Genomic DNA, 22,150 nt, shown 5'->3' on the forward strand with positions numbered 1-22,150 from the left:
GGGACTCCTGCACAGCCCCAACCTCCAGCTGCCTTGCATGGCCTCAGCGGGGAAAGGGGCAGCGCTTCTCCAAGGGGAAGAGGGAATGACGTGAAGAAGAGGATGGTGAAGCCTCTTTATCTCCGTGCTACAGCCAGCGGGGAGGTGGGGAATCGGGGTGCTGTCGCCCGCTAGCTTTTGGGTGGGGAAGTTTCATCGGGGCGGGAGGGGGAAAGAAAAAAGCCAACAACAGCAACCAAAAGCCGGCCCCTGATTTTTCTTTCTGCTGCTTTTCCTATTCAACGAGCAGAAACTGCAGCGTTGCTTTTCTCAGCGATCTCCGGGAGGGAAGGGAGAGATCCTCCCCCAGCCTGCGCAGCTGCCTGGCAGGCGGGCTGGCTCGCAGCCCCGTCGCTCTCCTCCATCCTCATCCTCACCCTCCGCAGGGTACAAGGAGGTTGGTGGGGGTACAGACAAACTGGCAGCCAGGCCCAAGGCCTAGGTGTGGGGGATGCCGACTGTAGCATCCCAGCCCCCTGCCACCTTGTCCCGCCACCCTAACCCCCCCGCCCCCTCCGGCTGTGTTGGTGGGCGCTGCGGTGCTGGGTCCCTGCCCGCTCCGGTGCTGCATTCCAGTGATGCTGCCCACCAAAGCTTTGATAGCAGAGGGGAGCCAAGAGGAAGGTTGGGGGTCCCTACGCTATGGCTACGCTGCTTTCCCATCTCGGGAGAGAGGCCTGACTGCTTTTTTCCTCTCCCAGCTCCCGTTTTGGGTTTCCTGGCACGCGTTCCTCCGGCTGCTCTGCTCCCGCCCCAGCCACCCACCCCCCCGCTTCCCTCCAACAATACCCCCAACACCCCCATACTCCTATTCCCCCCCACCCCTTGAAGCCCCTTTCTCCCTGGAGAGAGGCAAAAGCGATATCAGGAGCCCAAATGAGATGAAAACGCAGAGCTGGGCAAAAATATCGAGTATTTTCCTTGCTGATGTTCATGAGCATCGCGTCCCCCCCCGCAGCTGGAGATTGGGATGCTGCTGGGGGGGGGACTGGCACTGCTGTGGGGGGGAGCGCAGCGGCTGGGCTGGGGTCTCCTGGTCCCTCGGTTCTCTTGCAGGCGGTTTGAAAAGCCTCAAGCAATGAGGTTTCTGTTGCCTCCTCCACGCAGGACAAATGACAAGCTGTCCTGGCTTCCTAATCCAGGAAATTAAAGGATTTGACCATAGACCCTGCTAAGCGAATTTCCCCCCTGAAAATCCCAGGGGGATTTAACCCATGGATCCGACCGATTATCCCTTTAAAGTTGTGACTAAGAAAGGTCCCAATTCTTCAGGGTGCTGAGCACCCTAAAATCTCGTCGCGGCAGCGGTGTGGCCATGCCTGGTGTTCGGGCAAGACCTCCTTTGCCATTTTATCCCACCTCCGCCGCCCCTTTTCGCTGCCAGCTGGCACAGCAGAGCCTTGCTGCAACCGTGGCCCGAATCCGCCCCGTCCCATCCCCGTGGGTCACCCTCCAGGGACGTGGCACGTTGTTTGGGGACTGTTGGTCTTCCTGGTTCGGCGTCGGGAGCAGCCCACATGGGAGACAGGCTGGATGCACCCCTGTGGGAGCCGGGTGGGCTCCGTGCCGGCAGCGCCGATGCCCGTTTGTGGATGGGATGGCGGAAGGGAGCAGGGGACCAGGCCCTATAGCTTTGCTGAATTCATCCTGCCGAATTAAAGCCCGTCTGGTATCCCTCTCCGAAGCGAAACCTGCTGGCAATGGTGATCCCAAGCAAGGCTGGGTCAGTGGCACCCTGCCTTGAGGCGTCCTCCTCAGCCTCGACGGCTCGATGATGCCGCCCTGCACCCTGAGCAGCAGTTCCTCGGGGTCAGACTCCCTTATGGAGAAGAAATCGGTTTGTGGGCTCAAAGCTGGACACGGGGGTTGTCCCACCGCCCCTCCGCTGCCAGGCGGCCACGGCCGGTCCCCACCCAACATGATGAGATACCTGGGGAGCTTCAAACAGCCGTGGTAGATGGCAGCTCTTCCCCAACTCTTTGGTCCAGGGGACAAACCCTCCGGGAAAGCAGTGGCAGAGATGAGAGCCAGGGATGAGGCGCTTTTCCAAGGGGAGAGGCAGGACTGGGGCAGGGGCTGGTAGCCCACCTGAGTCATATAAATGGCCTCTCTGGGGAAACAGGCTGCAGCCTTCTCTCCGCTCTCTGGCTGTGTCTCTCTGTCTGATCTGTCTCTCATCACCATAGCATGGAGGTGAAGCATAAATAATTAAAAGCCCAAATTCTCTCTTGGCAGAGCTGGCCTCTGAGTCCCTTCCCCTGTTGTGCTGCTGGCTGCTTAAGTGGAAATTTTCACGGGCTTTGCCTCGGAGGCAGCAAACCCGGGGCTGTCTGCTGGCCTCGGGCACGTCAGCGTTTGGGGACCAGAAAGGGCACCCACTGCCCCAGCGGGTCCCCAGCGGCAGCATCCCATCCGGGGTTTCCCGTGGGATGCTTGGGGTGCGCTGGGACAAGCTGGGTGCAGGCAGGCAGTGGGGCTGAGCGGGCAAACCCCACTGCAGACCCAGCAGCTCCTGCGTGGCCCTCCCCACCTTGAGAATGCCTCATGAGCAGTGGGGCTGTTTGGGGGCGCAGGCTGGCTTTTGGGCTCCTGGGTGCTCAAAACCCCCCAGGCGACAGGGAGGAGAAAGCCATGCAGGCTGCGGGGATGGGGAAAGTGGCTCCTTCTGATGGGGGGGGAGCTCTGAAGTTTGAAGCAGGCAGGAGCTGCTCGGTGATGCGGCAACTGGGGTGATACGTATTTTTTTCCCTCCCTGTCCCCACAGTCAGCAGGGCTGCGGCCAGCACCGGCACCACAGAGGGGTCTGCGCACCCCTGTTTGGCCACCCAGGGCTGAGCACAGCTCTGGAGGTACCCCCAGCCCCTACGGGAGCTGCGGAGGGTGTGGGGAACCGGGTGACATGTGCCACAGGGCCGGGTCAGCCCCAGGCAGCACTCAAAATGATGAGAAATTTCACCAAACCCTCCTGTCCCTTCCATCCCCCCACCATGGGGACCGGAGCTGCCGAGACCGGTGGCAGCAGCCTGGCACTAAACACGTTTCTGCAGCATTTTAGCGTCTGATATTGTTTTCAGTAGGGCTGATTTGGTGGGTACTGAGATTTCTGTGCGGGTCTACGTCCAACCAAACTCTGTGCTCAGTGGCAGTCGGGGATGGCGGTACCCTGAGGCTGGGGCACAGCCAAGCAAGGTCCTCGTCCCCACTCGGCACCTTCCGGGATGGCGCTGAGCAATGGGGTTAAGGGGGTGCTCTCAGTGACACGCTTTCCTCGGGGAGCATTTTTGCTCTGGGTTGGCATTTTCTCGTCATTCCTGGGGGTTGCTGGTGTGCAGACGCGGGAGCTGGATGAGGCACTGGGGGATGGAGACGCTGCTGCTGTGTCCCGCCCGTGGCTGTCTCCAACCAGCTGTGCTGGGTCCAGTCGCCCCTCGCAGCAGAAAGAAGCTTCCCCATTATCCTTACTAGGTCCATCCTGGCAAGAGGTGCACAGAGCAGTGCCCACCTCCAGCCTCTTGCTCCGCGTGGGGAACCAGCCTCCTCCCAGCTGTGTGGAGCAAGACACTTGCTTTCCAAGCATCTCTTAGGGCCCTGGTGGTAGAAGTGCATTTTTCCATCACTCAGAGGATCAGACCGTTTTAACCCACCCTTTAGACCCCTGTCACGTCACCCAGAAGAGAGTCCTCTCTTCTACCCCGCAGGGCTGGAGGTGGCAGAGAAGTCCCAGAGGGTGAGGCTGGATATCAACCACCTCTCCTCTGACAGCTGGAGAGCATCCGTCAGTGCTCCTCAGGCCATTTCAGCTCCGTGTCTTGGCCTGAGTCCAGACTGTGCTGGAACTAAAATATTAAGTTCAGTTAAAGGAGTTTGTCGTTGACTCCGGATGAGGGTTTTCTGCAGTTTGCTCTGAACCGGGGTGGGTTTTGCTGGTGGGTGTTGGGTGGTTCAAACGGTGCGTGGCCAGAGGTACGTCATGGATCGTTCCTGTCCATCACCAGGGGAAAGGAGGACCGTGAGCTCAACGTTACGCTGCCTCTTTTGGGATTTTGTGGCTCCAACAGGAGGAAAAAAGAAAAAAAAAAAAAAAAAAGAGCCTGGAAAGTTCACTTGCCAAATATCTGTTTTGCTTGAGGTGACCAAAACTTGTGAAACTGCCAGAGCGTTTCGGCCAAAACCTGAACAGGGTGAAGGGTCAGGAAAGGAAAAAAAAAAAAAAAGACTTTTCCTTGCGGTTCTGTTGTGTTTTGCTGCAGAATTTGGTTTGACTTCTTCTTTTTTAGGCATCGAAATAAAAATCAAATGGACAGATCTCCTTTGCTTGCCTGCCACCGCCTCCCTCACCTAGAGGTTTTTTTGCTTGAACTCCTCCAAGTCTCTTATTCTGAGCACTTTTCCCAAGGCTGTAGGGGAAAGCCCCTAACGATTCCCAAAGGGCTGGGCTGGGCCAACGGCTTCTCAAAGGGATTTGAGGGCTTCCCTGGAGGCAGACCGGAGGCTCCCTCAGCTCCCTCTGCCCATGGCCTGCTTGAGTTTTTCTCTCTGTGCTGCATTTTGCACCTTTGGCGTTGAGGTTTCCACCCTACTCTTCGTCCCGTGCGTGGCATCAGCCAAGCGAGGAGGTCAGTGTGAAGGACGGGGGGAAATGGGCTGTTTTGGGGAGCCTCCTGGTGATTAAGGCCAGGGTGGGATGCTGACGGTCCACCGAATCCTCTCCCTTTTGACCTCCAGCCTGGGGCAGGTCACGGCAGGAGCTGGTGTTGACACCAACCCAGGCTTTTTCTCACAACCTTCATCCATCCTGCAGAGGCTGCTCCAAATTTGCAGTTGGAGCGGGGGTGATCGTATCCCAACCACATCTCTCCCCTCCTCTCCTCGCTAAATCCAGGAGGATGGGCAGAGTTACACCAAGCCACTTATCCAGACCCACCATGGTCAAGCCTCCCACCAAAAAACTACCGTTTTCTCCTGGCCTAACGAACAGCGACGGGCTCGCGAGGGCGGCTCGGTGCTGCCTTCGGAGCCAGCTTTGCCCGGCAACAGGGCGATGCAACCGGAATGCAGGATCCAGCCTGGAGTCATTACCGTCAGCAGCATGTACAGCCAAACTCAACGCTACACATGTCCAAGCAGGCTGAGTTATGGCTGCTCGGGGAGCTGTAACTTGGCCTGTTGTGCATTTCAAAATCTCCACCCGAATGCGGCATTGATGTCGGGCTTCGCTGCCGCTCTGGTTTCTGCATTTCATACAGCCAGTACAGCTCTGCAGTGTGCGGATGATCCAGCGCTGCCCGGGTTCCTCGGAGATTTTGCGCCTTCGCTGGCTTTTTCTTGGGTTTTTTTTCTTCTTCTTTTTGTTTTTTTTTGGGTTTTGGTTTTTTTTTTGATTTGCCGAGGGTTGTGAATGATTTCTTCCAACCCGTTTCGCCTCCTGCCTGGAAGTGGCAGGCTCGTTGGTAACGCGCTATTTCTTTTTCCACGGGGTTAGAGGAGCGTTTGTGGCGTGGTGGCGCCTTTGGGACACGCGCGTGGAGGGCTGTCTGCTGGCGCTCTGCGAGAGCGGGGGATGAAGAGCGGGGCGTCAGCGTTTCCCATTCCCTTCGTGTACGTTTTCCATTATGTACATGACGATTATCCAATAAAACCATGGAAACCTGCCCCGTCCGAAGCACGACGGCTGGGAAGCAGGCAGCATCCCCCCTGCTCACTCCTTTCCCTTCCTTGAAGCTCACTCATCCCAAACCCTGCTCCGGACGGGTTCCTGCAGGTTTTGCATCACCGCCCATCGCTTTCCCGAAGATGCCAACGCTCCCGGCCTCGCTGCAATCCTCTCGTGCCTTCCCCAGTTTAGAACAAAAAGGGAAACTCCATCCCCGGAGCTAGAGTTCGTTCTTGCCGCCTCCGTGTCCGATTTGGGAGAGGGGACTGCCCCGAGCTCAGCTACCCCCCAGGGGCAGCTCCCTGCCCAAACGCTGCCCGTCGCTGCCGTGTTTGACCCAGCAAAGTGCCAGCTCTGGAATGAGACCAAACCTGTCTCCCTTGGGCAGTTGGGCTGGGACAGCGGTGGGGATGATGGCATCGAAGCTGTTCTTCTTCCTCGGCCAAGCCCGGCTCCAGCGCGCGGGTCTGGGCTGGCAGGCGCCGGAGCACCGGGACGGGCAGGTGCCGCCTGGCCGCGTCGCTCACCCGCATCCTCCGTAGCTTCGTTCCGAGTGACAGATGGCAGGAGATGAGCCTCCCTCTCCAGATGTTAATTATCTCGTGAGCTGTAAATAACATCTCGGGGCAGCTCGCGCATCGTCTCCGCTGCGAAAGACCCATCAGTTTGGGGCAAAAACATTAAAAGGGAAGAAACCCACCGGGAGGGAAATACGCGGGTCTGCCTGGCTTGGCCTATTCTGCGTGTCCCTTGGCCGGAGGGAGATGCTGGCAGCGTCCTGGCTAAGGGTGGTGGATGTGCCTCTGGGTACCAGCTCCACCTGGCCCAGCCCTTTGAAGTCGATGGGGTTTGATTTTCGTGTGGCAGGGCTGGCACTGGATAAAAATAAACAAATCCGAGCAGCTCCATGACCGATTTGGGCTGACGGCAACAAGGCGAGCTGGAGAGGATCGTGGTGTTACGGCCCTTTGGCTGCTCTCATCCTTCTCCACCCCAGCTCAGGGTCCCGGGGGACACACGGGGATGGGAGACGGTCACGATGCAACTCGCTGCCTGCTGTGGGCTGTGGTTTGGGCCATGTTTCTCCCAGGATTTTGGGGATGTGACATTGGATCGGGGCCCATCCGTGTCCCCCAGCTCACCTGTTCCATGTTGTGAATTCGGTTCGCCAGCAAAACCCATTTTGTCTACTCAAAGGCAAGGCACAGGACAGAAGGACGCAGCCTGGGATATTTTTTTTTTCCCCCTTACTCGGATGAAAAAAAGGTATTTCAGTGGAAAATGGCAAATGACGCCTTGGTGAATTCTCTCTCCGTTTGTAAGCTCCAAAAATATGAAGGTAGAGAAGAATCTGGCACAGGTGCCTGGAGCAACGAGCTAAACGGGAACTGGCTCCATCCCCGTTTCCATGAATTTCGGAGACCTCATGCATGCCATGCCCCAGCCAGGACACGGGCGCCTGCTCTCGGCAAGGTCTCCCAGCTGGCTTGGGAATGGTTTCCCCCGGTAACGTTACATTTCCCAGTGTAAAACCACAGGGAAACTCAAATTGAGGCTTTTCACCACAACATTTTCCACACTTCTCTGTGTTTTACTTCCTTGGGCAATAACGAGCACATGCATCGAGGTATTTTTTTTTCGGGATTAAAGGGTTTGACTATTTTATTCTTTTAAATTCAGAACTTTTCTCTTGAAATGTGACTTTCAGAGTGATTTTTTTCAGGGTCTGCCATAACCATTCTCTGCCCTCCCAGCCACCCCCAACCCTTCCCTCTTGCTGTCTCACTGATGGGAGGTTTCCTGCTCCTCCGCCCGGTGCTCATTGCTCCCTGCCGGTGCGCAGAGCTCAGGCAGGGGTGGTCCATCCTCCCACCCCAAAATCTCCATCCAGAGTCTGGCAGCGGGCGCGGGGAAGCCAGGCTTTCTTTTTGCTATGCACAGCACCTGCTTTCTGTCTGGCTGCAGAGAGCCAGAGCAGACGGTTTTGGCTGCATTACGTCATGTCAGAGGTCACATTAGCGGCTTTTTTTTTGATTAAGAATTCCAGCGGGGGGGGGGGGGGGGAGGGGGGAGGAAAAAGCAGACGGAGGAAGCGGGCAAGGCAAATAGGCTGGTGATAAGCAGGTAAATGGGAATTTATGCACAGATAGCTAATTGGTGTGTCTAATATTCCACCCCCTGAGTACTAGCACTGTATTACTGCCTTCACAAATCACTCAAGGCAAGCCTAGTGCAATAACAACCAAGCCAGGAGAGCTGTGAAAAGAGTCGAGCTGGAATTAAGAGTGGGTTTTACCGGGGCAATAAATGCCAGATAGGGAAAATAACAAACAGGTTGTTAATTGCTGCCATCTCCCCGCTCCCTGAAGGAAACGTCTAGACAGAGCCCGGCCCTGGGTCGCGCCTACCCCGGCCCTCGCAGTCAGGTTATTGCGCCGGTCTCTTGGGGCCAGAGGGATGCTGGGTGCGGGATGCTGTGCCCGGCGAAGGCTGCCCAGCCCGCAGCCCGTGCCAGGGGCAAAGGGAGGCAGGACAGGCGCTGCAGCCTTCCCCGGCTCTGCCCGACATCAGAGATGCTCCCGCAGAGGTAGAAGCCAGACAGTCTGCAGCGGCTATTAATAATTCAGGCCCAATTTGTCCCATCTAGGAGAGCATGAAGACCAGCCAAGCCTCCCCTCCTTGCAGGCAGGGTTTGAGACGCTGCCCTGAGCAGGCAGAGCCTTTTTCCACCTCCCCGTCCCTCCCCGGTGCTGGTTGCAGCTATCGATCCCACGCCGGCAGGGTCGGGAGCTGGAAATGCCTCTCCCTCGCTGCGGGGTGTGGAGCGATCGGATGGCCTCGGGGGAGGCTTGCGTCAGCGCTCCCCTTCTCCCCTCGGCTCTGGGGTCCCGTTACCGGCATCGATCACTCGGGGACTTTTGCTTTGTGTTTCTTGGTGCATCTCAGCTTGATGCAATGAGGGCCGGATCCTGCTCTCCACGGTGCCAGCGGGAGCGTAAAATAACCCCCGGTGAGTCGACACAGTTGAGGGACTCATGCTCATGCAAGCCTGGTTTTTGCACGTGGGGTGGTTGGACTGAAAAGCTCATTTTCCCTGCCCCGTCCGGCCACCCCTTCCCAGGACAGGGAGCAGCAAAGAGCTCCGCCAGCCAGAGAGCCAAGCGCCGAGTCTTAAATGCTCCCTCTGAAATTCTTCCCCAAGTATTTTCTTGCAGCTAGGGTATGTTTTAATTGAGTTTTGCCATTTGAAAAATACATGAACCTCTGTAATGGAGGGAGATAACGTTCCTCCTATAGGAAGATAAAGATGCATTTAAAAAAATTAAAAAAAAAAAAAAACCAACCCAAAAAGCTGCCTGATTACATATTGACCCGCGAGACAAAGTGAATCCGATGGAGCCAGCCTGGCCCCTTAGGAAAACTTGAGGCTGTTCATTATGCCCCAGGATGAGCTCACTGGCTGGTTAACTCCATCCTGGCCACTCGTGAGTGCCTGCGAGCCGGCAGCGCTCCTCTGCTGAAGTGGGGCCCTCAGCGAAGACGGCACGTGGCGGGATTGCGTGTTTGCCACGAAAATATGGACCGCAGGGTTTTAGCCTCTCATACGGTAGGAGGAATTTAAAAAGCTGCACGGAAGAAGCCTTTAATAATAGTTTTAATAATTTTCTTTTGATCTCGGCTTTCTGACTTCATTTCTAAGCTCCATTTCTAAGTGTCCATCACTCCAGCCCCTCCATCTGAGCTAAGAAATGGAAAACAAGCGGGAGAAGACAGCAAACCCCTTTGTAGTTACCAGGAGCTTGGGGTTTTTTTGAGCCCCCTTGCAAGAGGGTTGATTTGTAAGGTGTACAAACAAGGCAGAAAAGATTAAACCCTGGTAGACCTGTTGAAATCAGCCCGGTACTGAGCAAAGTTGTTAGGGCTTGTTGGAATCTTGTGTGCGCTCCTGTCGAGGACTATCTGGAGAGCTCAGGAGAGGTTTCCATCAGCTCTCGGCGTGGGATGGAGGAGGGCTGGGGATCTCCATCCCTGCTGCAGGATCCTGACAATAAAGCAGCAGTTTCATACTTCCCTGTCCAGCCTAAATTCCGCTGAGGAGGGGCTCCTTCGGCCAAGCTTTGAGTTCACAGGAGCATCCGAGGAGCAAGGAGTTTGCTTGCCAAAGAACAGAAATCCCCCAGCAAGAGTTGCCATGTGGATTCTGGAAAACAGACCTTCTTTTCCGGAAATCTTGCCTGTATGATGCTTTTTTTTTTTCACGTTTAAACCGTGAATAATGCGGATTTCCCCCTGCATCCAGCACACAGCTTCCTTGGGCCCCAGACATACTTTTGGTCAAAGAGTCTGTTACCTCTTTTTATGGAAGAAGAGCCTGTTTCTCCTACGGGAGTGCAAGAAGAACAGGGAACAAGGATAGCGAGTCCCTCATCTGGTTCCACCTCCCCCTTTGCACTACCACTGCGCTCAGAGAAACTTGGACGGAGGTGAAGGACTCAGAAACGAAACAGGTTTCTTACGGCACCGGGTGCCATCACTGCAATTCCAGGGTTGGTGCTTACGACTCCCGAACAGACCCGTCTCCATCCAGGAATGTTTCTGGTGGTCTGTAAACTTGCTCTGATTTCCAGCCTAATTTTTAAGCAGTTTGTCCCCCTTGTTCTCCTGCCAAAGCAGTCCGTTAACCTAAACGTCACTCAAGCCTTGCTTGCTTTTAATTTTGCTTCGTTTCTTCCTGAGATCATCGGGTGCCACAGATTTTGCTGAGAGTTCACCCCAGTTTTGGCTAAACTGTCCCCAGGCATCGGATTTACTGCAGAAGCTCCTTGCACAAGCAAAGCCAGCCCAGAGTCGCTGTTGGCATTCCTAAAAAGCCAAGTTCTTCCTTTCCAATCAGTTTATTCCTGCTTCTTATAGATTAACCGGAGCTGATAAACTTGGCATTACGAACCACTCGCAGGTATTATCCCTTCTCCTGTCAGTCCTGGCCAAATCACAAGAGATCTGCAAAGATTTACAGAAATCTGTCGGGTTGCGATTTTTCCCTGCCTCCTGCCAGCTCTTCTTGCCAGTTTGACCACTTGCCCAGTCATCCTCCGAGAAGAGTGAGTCAGCTTGGCAAAAAAATTAATAAATAAAATATCCCAAGCCCGTCCCAGCGTGGACTCCCCGCCCCAACCCAACCCAGACCCTTGAGTCTCACGAGCTGTAGACCACCTCCACCGTCACCCTTGTGGCACTTCCCAGTCCCGTGCTTGCCGAAACACCCTCCCGTTGAACACCAGTTGAACACCAGTTCAACTTGGATGGTGAAATGCGATTTAGAGGCTGTAGCCATCCTCAGAACTCGCTCTGCACTTGGGTGTGCTCGTGTTCAGAGAGCTCCGGCTGTCTCCATCACCCCGCGATGTGTCGCTCCTTCCCTGCTCGTCCATCGATGGCAGGAGAAGCCCAGCTGAGCACCTTCCAGCAGATGTGCCACTTTGAATCAGCTCAGACAAGACGAGAGGGGCACCGTGCTCTCGCGAACAACAGCTTTTGTCCAGTGGGCTCGTTACGGGATGGGGGACACCACGGGAGGTAACGAAGGAGAGACGCAGGGGGATCTGTTTGATTCCTCCGACCCCTGAGCATCCCCAACCTCCTCCTCCAGCTGGGATGAACCCACAGCGAAGGATCCAGCCTTATTTTGACTGTAGTTTCCAGGATGGCACCTCCATCTGGGAAAGATCTATGGCAGCGCTTACACGAGGAGGAGAAGAGGGGTTAGATCGGGCCCCATCTATGTGTCGGGGAGAAAGACCCACTTTGCAAGGAAATAAACTCAAGCAATTAACGGGGGAATTAGCGCACGCTACGAGCAGCAGGCATGTATAGAGGAGACAGCTGTTAAATTTAGTATGTGACAAAGTCATGCGAACACTAACAGGATTACTTGCATTTATTTGGGAATACTTATGTATTTTATTATGCAACGTATAGATCACCATAATTCTGCTTTTCACTCCGACGGCGCCGCTCCTCCAAGCATCTTAGAGAGCATTACAAACAATTAAGCCTGCCTGCGCCTCTGCGCCGCGCTCGGCGTTAGATCCGCTTTGCGGGCATTGAGTATATTTTAGATCGGAGGTGGCTTAATTAATGTGATTGATTGATTGATTTTTAACTCTTCCTGGGCCAAAGCCCCGAGCCGCTGCTCTTCCTCGGCTAATCGTGGAGCCCACGGGGATGAACTAGTCCGCAAGTCGCTGGAGGGAGTTTTCCAGGGATGGAAATCCATCCGTCCCCCAGCGATGGTGATTTCGACCCATCTGGGTGAAAAAAAGGGGAGGGTGGTGAATACTGGAGAGGAAAGTACGGCTTGGGTGGTGGCTCCACGTATGCTCTTCCAGCGTAATGTCCCGCTCTGCAGACGCCTTCCCGTGTCCCCAGGACCCTTGGAAGTGGCACAAGCTGCTTTTCAGCGCTTCCAGCCTCCTTCCCTGGCAAGAAGTGACGGATAACTGCCTCCAGTTGCATCTCCAGGGAGGAGTTTAGGGAGGCAGCGCGTAATCCTGCCTGCTGAGTGTGGTCCAGACACTCTCAGACATTATTAATCCTCTGTATCAGGCCAGCGGGGACACAGCCTGCGCTATAAATGCGCTGCAGTGTGGGAGGGACAGTCCCTTCCCCAAACAGTTTTCAGTCCAAGGAGATGACGGAGGAATAGATGGATGGAGGATGTTTGGGAGCCGACATCCAGACCAGTGAGAAGCTCCCGTGGAAGATGCCAGCCGTTTTAACAACCTCAGAGAGTCAGCGTCTTCATTTTAAGCCTCAGGTGGCACCGTCCTTGGCACTGGGGGGGGGGTGTTTAATCGGCGGGTCTGACGCCCCAGCCTTTCCCACTGACCACCTTTGTGCCGAAGAGGGGGGCAGTTTGCGCCTCCTCCCCCAGCAGTTTGCTGCGGCTCCTGCTAAGAGCATCGCTGCTCCTCCCAAAAGAGCTGAAAACTGGGAATACCTGCCAGGGGATGGGACTGTAACATGCTTGTCCACTCCTCCGACCCTGCTTGAGTGTTGAGCAGAGTGAGCACTGGTCCCAGGGCGGGTAAAAAACCATTTAAAACCAATTTTTGGCTGCGTCGGTCATGGAGGACCTGCGGGACCTGCAAGAGCATCGCGGCAGCCCCTCCACCACCTTCGATAGCGCCGGGAGAACAGGTCGTATCCGCTGCCTTGGCTACTCCAAAGCAGCCAATTTACATAAATAAAGCACTGATTAGAGCAAAGACGACTCGTCAGCACTTGAAAACAAGTGACAGGTCGGCTCCAGGAGCGGGGACCAGGCGTCTCGCCGGGGCTCAAGGAGGTGACAGCACACAGACGCACGCGCACCCGCTTTCGTATCCCCGGGTTGTGCTGCACGATGCAACGCCAGGCACATTACTAGCCCTATTTTCCATTTATAGGAGCCTGTCAGCAATGGCACTCCTCTCCGAGCAGATGTCGAAAAATTAGAGGGAATTCAGAGAGCGGCAGGAAAAAAAAAAAAAAAAGATTAAAGGAGATGGAGGGCCTGATTTTGGAGGGAAAAGAAATCAGCTGAGCTATTTATAACGCTGCCTGCACCGGGGTGGGGAGGAACAGGCATTCTGTTTTTTTTTAAAGAAGTGCCTCGATAGCTCGGGAAAGGGGAAGGGGGCAACCAGCCTCCGGGGGATGCTCGCAGGGGCGCTGCGGAGGGGCTGTGTGAGCGGGTGTAAGGCCTGAGCGATGGGGTGAAATACCACAAAAACCCCCAATTGTTTGGGGAGTCGCTGGTAACGGGTGAGTGCAGGGGACAGACGCTCATCCAGCGTGACATTAAAAAAGCCCCGATGAAGGTGCGTTGAGGGGTGGTACCGATGGCCAGACCCCGCTCCTACCTCTGCTCTCGGTGGCAAACCGTGCTGGTATTTACAGCCAGCGTTTTAGGCAAAACGTGGTGGCAGGGGTGGAAATCTTCCCTTTTTCATCCAAAAGCAAATGGTTTTGGTTTAAAAAAAAAAAAAATCCCACCGGCTTTAAACTCCGGCCTTCAGCCCCAGAGGCTCGGGGGAGATGCACGCAGAGGTTGCTGCAGCCTTCTGCTGGGCTGGGGTCCCCCGCAGAGGGATGCGTGATGGAGGGGACCAGCCTGCTTCGGGGTGATGCACCCCCAGGGGAACAAAGCATCCTGCCTCTATTTCCAAATTGCCTCGGTGATTTGAAAGCAGTTCATGACCCTGTTGTCAATATAACACCCCCCCCCCCCCCCATTCCCCAACGAGCCGCACCTCCCGGCGGCGGCTCCTCCGTCGCAGCCGAAGCGGGGGGGTCAGAGCAAAGGGGTTCCGTGGAGGCAATTTGGGTTTCTCCGTGCCTTGGTCTGCCGGGGGGGAAGCTGCCTAACGCCGCCCTTGTCTCTCTGGTTGCCTTGCAGGACCTCTCACTCCAGGGCCAAGGCGGAGGCGGCTGTGACGGCGGCGCAGAAAGCTCAGGAGGAAGCGCGGATCGCCAGGATCACTGCCAAAGAGTTTTCGCCTTCCTTCCAGCACAGGGAAAACGGTCAGTGCGTGCCGCCGTGCCGGCCGGCCCCGCGGACACAGCTGTCACCCCCTGCCACTCTCTGCCCCGCTCAGACCCGCAGAGACCCACAACTGCCAAAAATGAGCCCCGTGGCGAGGCTCGGTCTGTGCCCGCAGCTCCTGGTCCTCACCGGGACTCTTGGGGTGGGAAACTGCCCCGTAACACCAGTTTTCGGGGGTTGTAGTGCAAGGCTTTCGATATTCAACGCTTCCACCCTGTGCTGTCCTGTCCTTACAGGGATCTCCTCTTTTCACACCAAAACACCCCCTTTTTTTTTAATTCGTAGTCCCTGATGGTTGCACAGAAAAAACCCAAGAAGAGCTCTGGAAGCAGAATGCAAGCACAAGTGATCCCAGAGGCAATCACTGGTTTCGTTCCCATGGCTTTTGTGGTTCAGGATTTCTTTTGAACGCTCAGGCTCGCTGAGCTGGGGCAGCGCGCGTTGGTACCTCACCCTTCACCTGGGCGTGCAAATCCGTCGCGTGTGCGTGCAGAGGTGTGGGGGGAAATGCACGTTTGAGGTTTGCTCTTCCTTCTCTCCATCATCTTCGACGTTTCTTGCTGGTTTGGCCAAATTTTGTGCTCGTTGACAAGAGGCTTAGGCTCAAGGGAGGAGAAAGCCGAAGCGAAGCCGCAGTTGGGCAGGGGGCTGCAGCCGGTGGGCACACGGGGAGGGTTCTCCCCACGAAGGCTGCGCCTGTCCAGGAGCGAGAGGGGCTGCTGTGAGTGGGAGTGGAAAGCTCCAGGTCCTCACAGCGATAATTAACATAGTAATTAATATATGTGAACGGTTTTATTCAAAAGTTTTCCTGCGCCGAACCCTCATTAGGAGGCATCTATCATTATTTTCTCCCCCTTCCAGCTCTCTAACTGAAGATTACTCATTCGGCTTAATTGCTCCAGGCGCTGGTGCCGGTGACTCACGTCGCCGGTGCCATTCCCCAAGGCCAGGGAAAAGGGATCGTTGCATCTTTTGGACCAGCCAGCCCATGCCCGAGTCCTCACTGAACCACGGCGCGGAGGCTGCGGGGGCAGCCGGGAGCAGCCGGGGGCATCCCACGGCTCGGCAGCCATGAGCCAGACGGGGTTTGAGGTCTGGCCCCAGCCGTGACCCTGCCCGAGCTGGGGTGGGGCACGTCGCAACCCCCCCGTCCGAGACACGGCCGCGTGCCGGTGGGCATTTTGGGGGCCGGAGCATGCCGAGCCCCTCGCAGCCGAGCCCTGCGCAGCTCCCCGCTCGCTGGAAGAAGGCAACAGCCCCGTTCAAACACCCCTCAGCATTTCTCCTCCTGCAGAGGTCCAATTTGTATGTCAGAGATCTGAGCTTTTTCGCAGGGCTGCGTGGTCCCAGGGGCTTCTTCAGCCCTGAGATATTCCTCATCTCCATTTCCTCTTGCCAAGAGACTTTGCTGTTTTAAATCACCCCTTGAAAAGATATTTTTAGGTAATGCATTTTTTACTAGCTCTAGACGGGGACATGGTGCTTGACTTGTGTTGGGGCTTGTGTTTCTGGTGCTCACGTCTGGGTGGGTTGTGTGTGAGTGAAGGGCGGGGAGGGGGGGAAGGAGTTTCCACTTAGAGCACATTAAAAAACAAACACACCATCCGAGATGTGTCGGGAAACCTGGGAGCGCCCGCGGACCAAGTCAGGCAGATAATAGCTGCGAGCAGCTACGTCACCCCACAGAGCCCGTCACCTCAGGCCAGGGGGGGCGGCGGGCTGGGGCAAGCGGCAGCAGGGACGGGGCGAGCTGTTGCCACGCTGCAGGGCATCGCAGGGGCTGTACGGGCCCACCTTGCACAGCGCTGCAGGCGCTGCGTGCTGCCCCCCCTTGCACGGCGTCGTGGGTGCTGGGTGTGCCCCCCGTGCACGGCGTCGTGGGTGCTGGGTGTGCTCCCCTTGCACAGTGTTGTGGGTGCTGGGTGTGCTCCCCTTGCACAGCGTTGTGGGTGCTGGGTGTGCTCCCCTTGCACAGCATTGTGGGTGCTGGGTGTGCCCCCTTTGCACAGCGTCGTGGATGCTGGACGTGCCCCCCTTGCACAGCATCGTGGGTGCTGGATGTGCCCCCCTTGCACAGTGTTGTGGGTGCTGGGTATGTGTCCCTTGCACAGCGTCATGGGTGCTGGATGTGCTCCCCTTGCACAGCATCGTGGGTGCTGGGTGTGCCCCCCTTGCACGGCGTCATGGGTGCTGGATGTGCCCCCCTTGCACAGCATCGTGGGTGCTGGGTGTGCCCCCCTTGCACGGCGTCGTGGGTGCTGGGTGTGCCCCCTTTGCACAGCGTCGTGGATGCTGGACGTGCCCCCCTTGCACAGCATCGTGGGTGCTGGATGTGCCCCCCTTGCACGGTGTTGTGGGTGCTGGGTGTGCCCCCCTTGCACAGCGTCATGGGTGCTGGATGTGCCCCCCTTGCACGGTGTTGTGGGTGCTGGGTATGTGTCCCTTGCACAGCGCCGTGGGTGCTGGGTGTGCCCCCCTTGCACAGTGTTATGGGTGCTGGGTGTGCCCCCCTTGCACAGCATCGTGGGTGCTGGACGTGCCCCCCTTGCACAGCATCATGGGTGCTGGATGTGCCCCCCTTGCACAGCGTCATGGGTGCTGGATGTGCCCCCCTTGCAAGGTTTGTGACTGCTGGGTGTGCCCCCCCCCCCTTGCACAGCATCATGGGGGCTGGATGTGCCCCCCCTTGCAAGGTCTGTGGATGCTGGGTACCACCCACCTTCACAGCACCACAGGGGGGTTCATGCCCACCTCACCATCAGCCCCACAAGCATCCTGGCCCCCCAGATCACCCCCGCAGCACAGCCCCTCTTCCAACAGACAGAGGCTCCAGCAACCCCAGGCACACCGTAGCAGTGCTGCAATTTACCTGGAAAAACCCCAAATTATCCCGACTCCGTGCCCTGCATCACCCTTTCCACTGTGGTTTTCCATCTCTGTCTGCTGGGGGGGATCTTCCACGTCCCCTGCAGTTGTGCCTCCCCGGTTCCTGGCTCTGGCCATGGCTACCAGTGGGATCGTGGACGGTGCCCACGGGCTGGACGCGGTGCCGGTGAAGTGACTGCTCCAAGGTGACGGCAGCGCTTTGGTGGCACAGGCAGGAGCTCAGCACCGCTGCCGAATCCCGTCCGTGGGGGTCCTCAGGGGCTCCGCAGCGCCCGGGGCCACACGTTTGGCTTTGAAGATGCCGCGACTGCGCACGGCTGCCTCAATCCCGCTGGAAATCCAGATTTGGTGCTCCGCATCCTCCTTCGCGCTCTCACAACCGTTCTTCCAGGAACATCACGTGCTCCCCAACTAATTTTAGCTCAAAATAATTGTTGCACATCCTCGGGTATCGAAAGCCGGCAAGACGGCACCGTGCATCTGTCGAGTTCCTCCGCAAGGAAATGCCTGCGTCCCCACGGGGGAACAGGGCTGGAGGGCAGCTGTGCCCCAGCACCGCTGGCCCCTGCTCCTCCGTGAGCCCCAACCAGGGGCTGCCAAACTCAGGGGATTAACCCATGGAGAGGCAGAATCAGCTCCGCTTGTTGTAGGTCTGGGTGGGGAAGATTGAGGACGAGAGGGTGCTTAATAACGGGGTCCCTGGTGTGGGTCTCCAGGGTGAGGATGCTGGAGCATCACTGGGCTTTCTTGCCTCCGCCGTGGGGCTCGAGGGAGCAGGGCAGGTTGGGGTTGGTGCCGAGGTGCAGGAGCAGCGGGTGGAGTGAGGCTGTGGCTGGTTGTGCCGTTGGGGATCGGCTTCAGGGTCGTCGGAGCTGGTGGGAAGCTCTCAAATCCCTTCAACTCCGGGAAGAGCCCTGGAGACCTAAATCGGGGAAGATTGGTCAAAGCCTGAGACAAACAGGGACACCCCAAGTCTTGGCTTGACAGCTTTCTCATACGAAGCCATTTGTTCCCTCCCTGCCTCAGTTTCCCATCTGTGACATATGAGGGTGTCTGGAATGGGAACGTCAGAACAACAGCCACAAAAGTCAGTCTGTGTTCTTCCCCAGAGACAGTTATTCTGTGTGAAAACGGAGGGGGTGAACTCCACCTTTCTCCTTCACAACAATTTCCCACCAACACGAGGATTGCTCGGGGGGCCCCCGATAAAGCCCAGGAGGTTCAGTCTCTCATAGACAAACAGGGACACAGGGAACGAACTAAGACTGAACTATCTGAGCACTGTCCCCAAACATAAACGGAATTTTCTGTGGCAAATCATACCAAAAAAAAAAATTGACGGTCATTAGAAGATAATTTCCCATCGAGAAATTGCTTCGGTAGGAAATTTCCAAGCAGCCTCGTTACTGTTTACCTCCCCTGCAAGTGCCTCGTTGGGGACGTCCGTCCCCACACTCCCGGCATCCTCCACGTGTCTCCAGACCACGGCGCGGTGGGACGCGGGGACGGCTGCGGGCGAAGGCAAATCCCGGCGGCAGCAGCTCCCCAAGAAGATGCGATAGAGAAAATTACTCAGCAGAAGTGGCGAGATTAGAGCAGGCGCTTCAGAGCATTTATTTTTAAAGCACGGTAAGAAATTGAGTTCTTCCTTTTTGAGGCTCGTTTCTTGTCTAGCCATAGCAATTGCAATTAGATGCGTTTCAGGGGCATTAGGCAGTTAATATATTTATCAAATTATTCACGTAATTTAGCATGGCTTTAGCTGGGAACAACTGTGCCTTGAGAGGGTAAAATGAGAATTAACCACTATTAGCTTGCACCCCCTTGAAGTAATTTGGCGTTTCATCAGTGATTAATAAGTTGCAGGTTTGTCTAAATGTCCCGACGTGTTTTCCTTGCCGGCTGGTCCCCTCCAGCAGAAGACACTCAGCCATTCTTGGAGTCGCTGTCCCCAGGGAGACGCTGTCCGGGGTGTGCTCTGGGCTCGGAGGGAATGGAGTGCGTTCAGCACGATGGAATACGGGTGGTGGTGTGTGTTGTGCCCACGGAACCCCGAACATGGTACCTTGCTCCTGCCTAAACGCGTGAGGCACGACCACCCATCTGCTCTCCACCGTGTCCAGCGAGGGAGGGCCGAGTGGGGACGTGCCCGTGCCCTCCTCGTCTCTGCAGGGCAGGAAAGCGATTCCAGAGGTGGTTTGGGGGGGGGGGGGGGGGTGTGTGTTTTCTTAACAGGAGGCTTGCACATCTGCCCAAACGAGACCATCTCCCTGTGAAAAGGGGGGATTCCCCTTCTGTACCGCGCAGCCGCAAAGCCAAAGCGTTTCCCATCCAGGGAGGGGTGCGAAGGGTGTCGGGCGTGAGCACAGGGCACGGGCTGCAGCTCGGGTTTCCCCTCTCACGCTTGCAGGCCGGGAACCGCTGGAAAAAGGTGGGCAGAGGGATGCCCCAATGTCCACGGACTGGGACATAACCCCCCCCACTGTGCAGGAACGGTGCCGGGGAGCGAGGCAGGCTGCTTTCGAGCGGGCAGGGCAAGCGGGGCCGCAGGCAGAGCGCAGGCAGGGCCCCAGCGCCCCCTCCCCTGCCTGCACGGGGCTCCCGGCAGCTCTGGGTCAGAAGTGGCTTCCCCGCATCGCTGGGGCTGCAAAACTACCGCAAGTCCTTTTCCTCCATGTCCTCCAGGCGTGTCGCCAAGCAAGCAGGGTGCCCGCCGGCGGCAGAGCCGGGTGCTAAAGGAGCAGCTGCCCTTGAGCCTGTGGAAATGAGAGCCACGGTGGTGCCGGGTGGTTTCTACAAGGGTTGGTAGCCCTTTGGGCGAACAGCAGCGGGGAAGCACAAGCCTCGCGCAGGATGCCTCGGTCTTGACAACGCCGGCAGCTGATGCCAAACCATTGCTCGTGCTGGGCTGCTCTGGGGCTTCTGGGGGTGATAGCAGGTCTGGTGTAAAACCAACGATGCCTTTTCTCTTGCTCTGGCAGCAGAAGCTGTTTGTTGTGCCACGCTGCCCTGATCGTGCCCCGTGATTCCCCTGCAGCCCAACGCTCTCAGCCCCGTTCTTTGACGTGAAAAACCTGGTGGGTGCCCACAGAATGGAAATAATCCTGTTGCCTTTCTCTCTCCCTCTCTCTTTTTCTCTTAACAACTCCACAAAAAAAAGGGCTCGAATGCCAGAGACCGAAGCGCCAGAACTCGAGCGACGACATTGAGGTCCTCTCCACCGGGACACCTCTCCAACAAGAGAGCCCCGAGCTGTACCGCAAAGGGACCACCCCGTCCGACCTGACTCCCGACGACAGCCCCCTGCAGAGCTTCCCTGCCAGTCCCTCCTCCACGCCGCCCCTGGGTCCTTCCTGCAGGAACAAGAGCGCTCACTTCTCCAGGCAGGTCTCGGTGGACGAAGAGAGGGGTGGGGAGATCCAGATGTTGCTGGAGGGACGCGGTGGGGATTACTTGCGACCCAACAGCTGGAGCGAAGAGAAGGTCGGCGGGACTCGCGGCGTGAGAAGCGGGACGCTGCGCAGCGGTCAGCTGGGGTCAGCCTCCATCCCTGAAGACTACAGAGGTCGGAGCGGAGGACACAAACATTCGGCCTCCAACCACAAGCAAAGAGAGAGGTGGACAGATTCCCCAGCCACGGTTTCATGGACTTCCCACCACAGGTCCCACAACCACAGCTCAGGGAGCTCCAAACTGCTTGAGCTAGACGAGGAGAAGATGAGCAACTACGAGATGGAGATGAAGCCCCTCATGAGGATGGATTCTTATATGCAAGAGATTCACACCCAAAAAAGACACTATAGCAAAGGAGGACCCTGCAGGAGCATGGCTGACGACCACCGCGGGGAAGACCGGGGCTTCGGGGTTCAGAGACTGAGGTCTAAGTCCCAGAACAAAGAGAATTTCAGGCCAGCTTCCTCTGCCGAGCCCACGGTGCAGAAACTGGAAAACCTGAGATTCGGGGACAAAGCTGAACCTCGGCTACTAAGGTGGGACTTAACCTTCTCCCCGCCACAGAAATCCTTACCTGTTGCACTAGAATCTGAAGAGGACAATGGGGATGCGCTCAAATCCAGTACGGTAAGTAGGCGAAATGGTGTGTTGAAATCTGGCCCAGACACCCGGTGCAGAGCTCTTGGGGTGCCGCAGCGGAGCGGAAAGGGGGGGGGGCGCTCTGCCAGCAGAGGTGACCCCCGAATTACCGCGGCTTTGGGCCTTGAGTTCCTCCCTTCTCCCATCCTGCGTAACGGCACGTGCTGGAAGTCGGTGGGGGGTTTTCCCTGCAGGGAGAACGGCGGGTTTTTCGCTGGAGGATGGGAGCAGCACGTTGGAGTTTGCTTTGCGACCCAGGCCCGGGGCCAGCGATAAAAATCCGTTCTTGCTGGGATTTTGAGCGTTCACCTGGTGGAAGAAGGTGCGGGAGCAGGCAAGGTGCTGGTGACGCTGGCTTGTGGTTCGGTTGTGGCGGGGCCCATCAGCGCTTGCCTCATCGGGGCGTTGGCGTCACCCCGCTGCGTGATGGCGCTGGAGCGGTGGCCTCGTCACCACGTTGAGCCGGGTGGAGGAGGGAACCGTGGTCACGGAGCAGGGGACGTCACGAAGGGGTTGCGCTCCTGAGGTGACCGCTGCCCAGGTTTTCCCGACGCGATGCGGCTCGGCTGTCGCGGTGCGTGGGTGCCGCTGAGCCAGGAGGGGGTACGAGCACTTCGGGGGGGGGTGGGATGCGATGCAAAAGGGTCTTCACGAACTGCAGACAAGGGGATGCAATTCAGGAAGGTTGCCCAGGCAGGGAAAGGAATGGGCGAGTACGGCAGCGGCAGTGGGCCAGCCGGGAGCTTCGCAGCTCGGGGTGGTACAGCAGATGACAGCCGAGCATCAGGCAGTACTACTGTGAAGAGCACAAGCATCTTGCAAAGCTTGTGGGACTGGGAGGATAACCCCTCGTGAGATATCCAGTCCCGGGCTCCTCGTTTTGGGAGAGACAA

At 57.0% G+C, this 22,150-nt stretch overlaps 1 protein-coding gene across 1 annotated transcript in view; it reads left to right on the forward strand.

Annotated features, from left to right (window-relative positions):
* The window catches only part of JPH3 (junctophilin 3), a 57,908-nt gene that overhangs the window by 25,108 nt on the left and 10,650 nt on the right, over window positions 1-22,150 (forward strand). The window contains exons 3-4 of the mRNA XM_086469257.1: window positions 14,133-14,257; window positions 20,326-21,245. Coding sequence (XP_086325383.1) covers window positions 14,133-14,257; window positions 20,326-21,245 — 1,045 coding nt within the window. The remainder of the gene's footprint in view (window positions 1-14,132; window positions 14,258-20,325; window positions 21,246-22,150) is intronic.

This window comes from Leptosomus discolor, chromosome 8, assembly GCF_034619465.1.
Source record: "Leptosomus discolor isolate bLepDis1 chromosome 8, bLepDis1.hap2, whole genome shotgun sequence".
NCBI classification, from domain to species: Eukaryota; Metazoa; Chordata; class Aves; order Leptosomiformes; family Leptosomidae; genus Leptosomus; species Leptosomus discolor.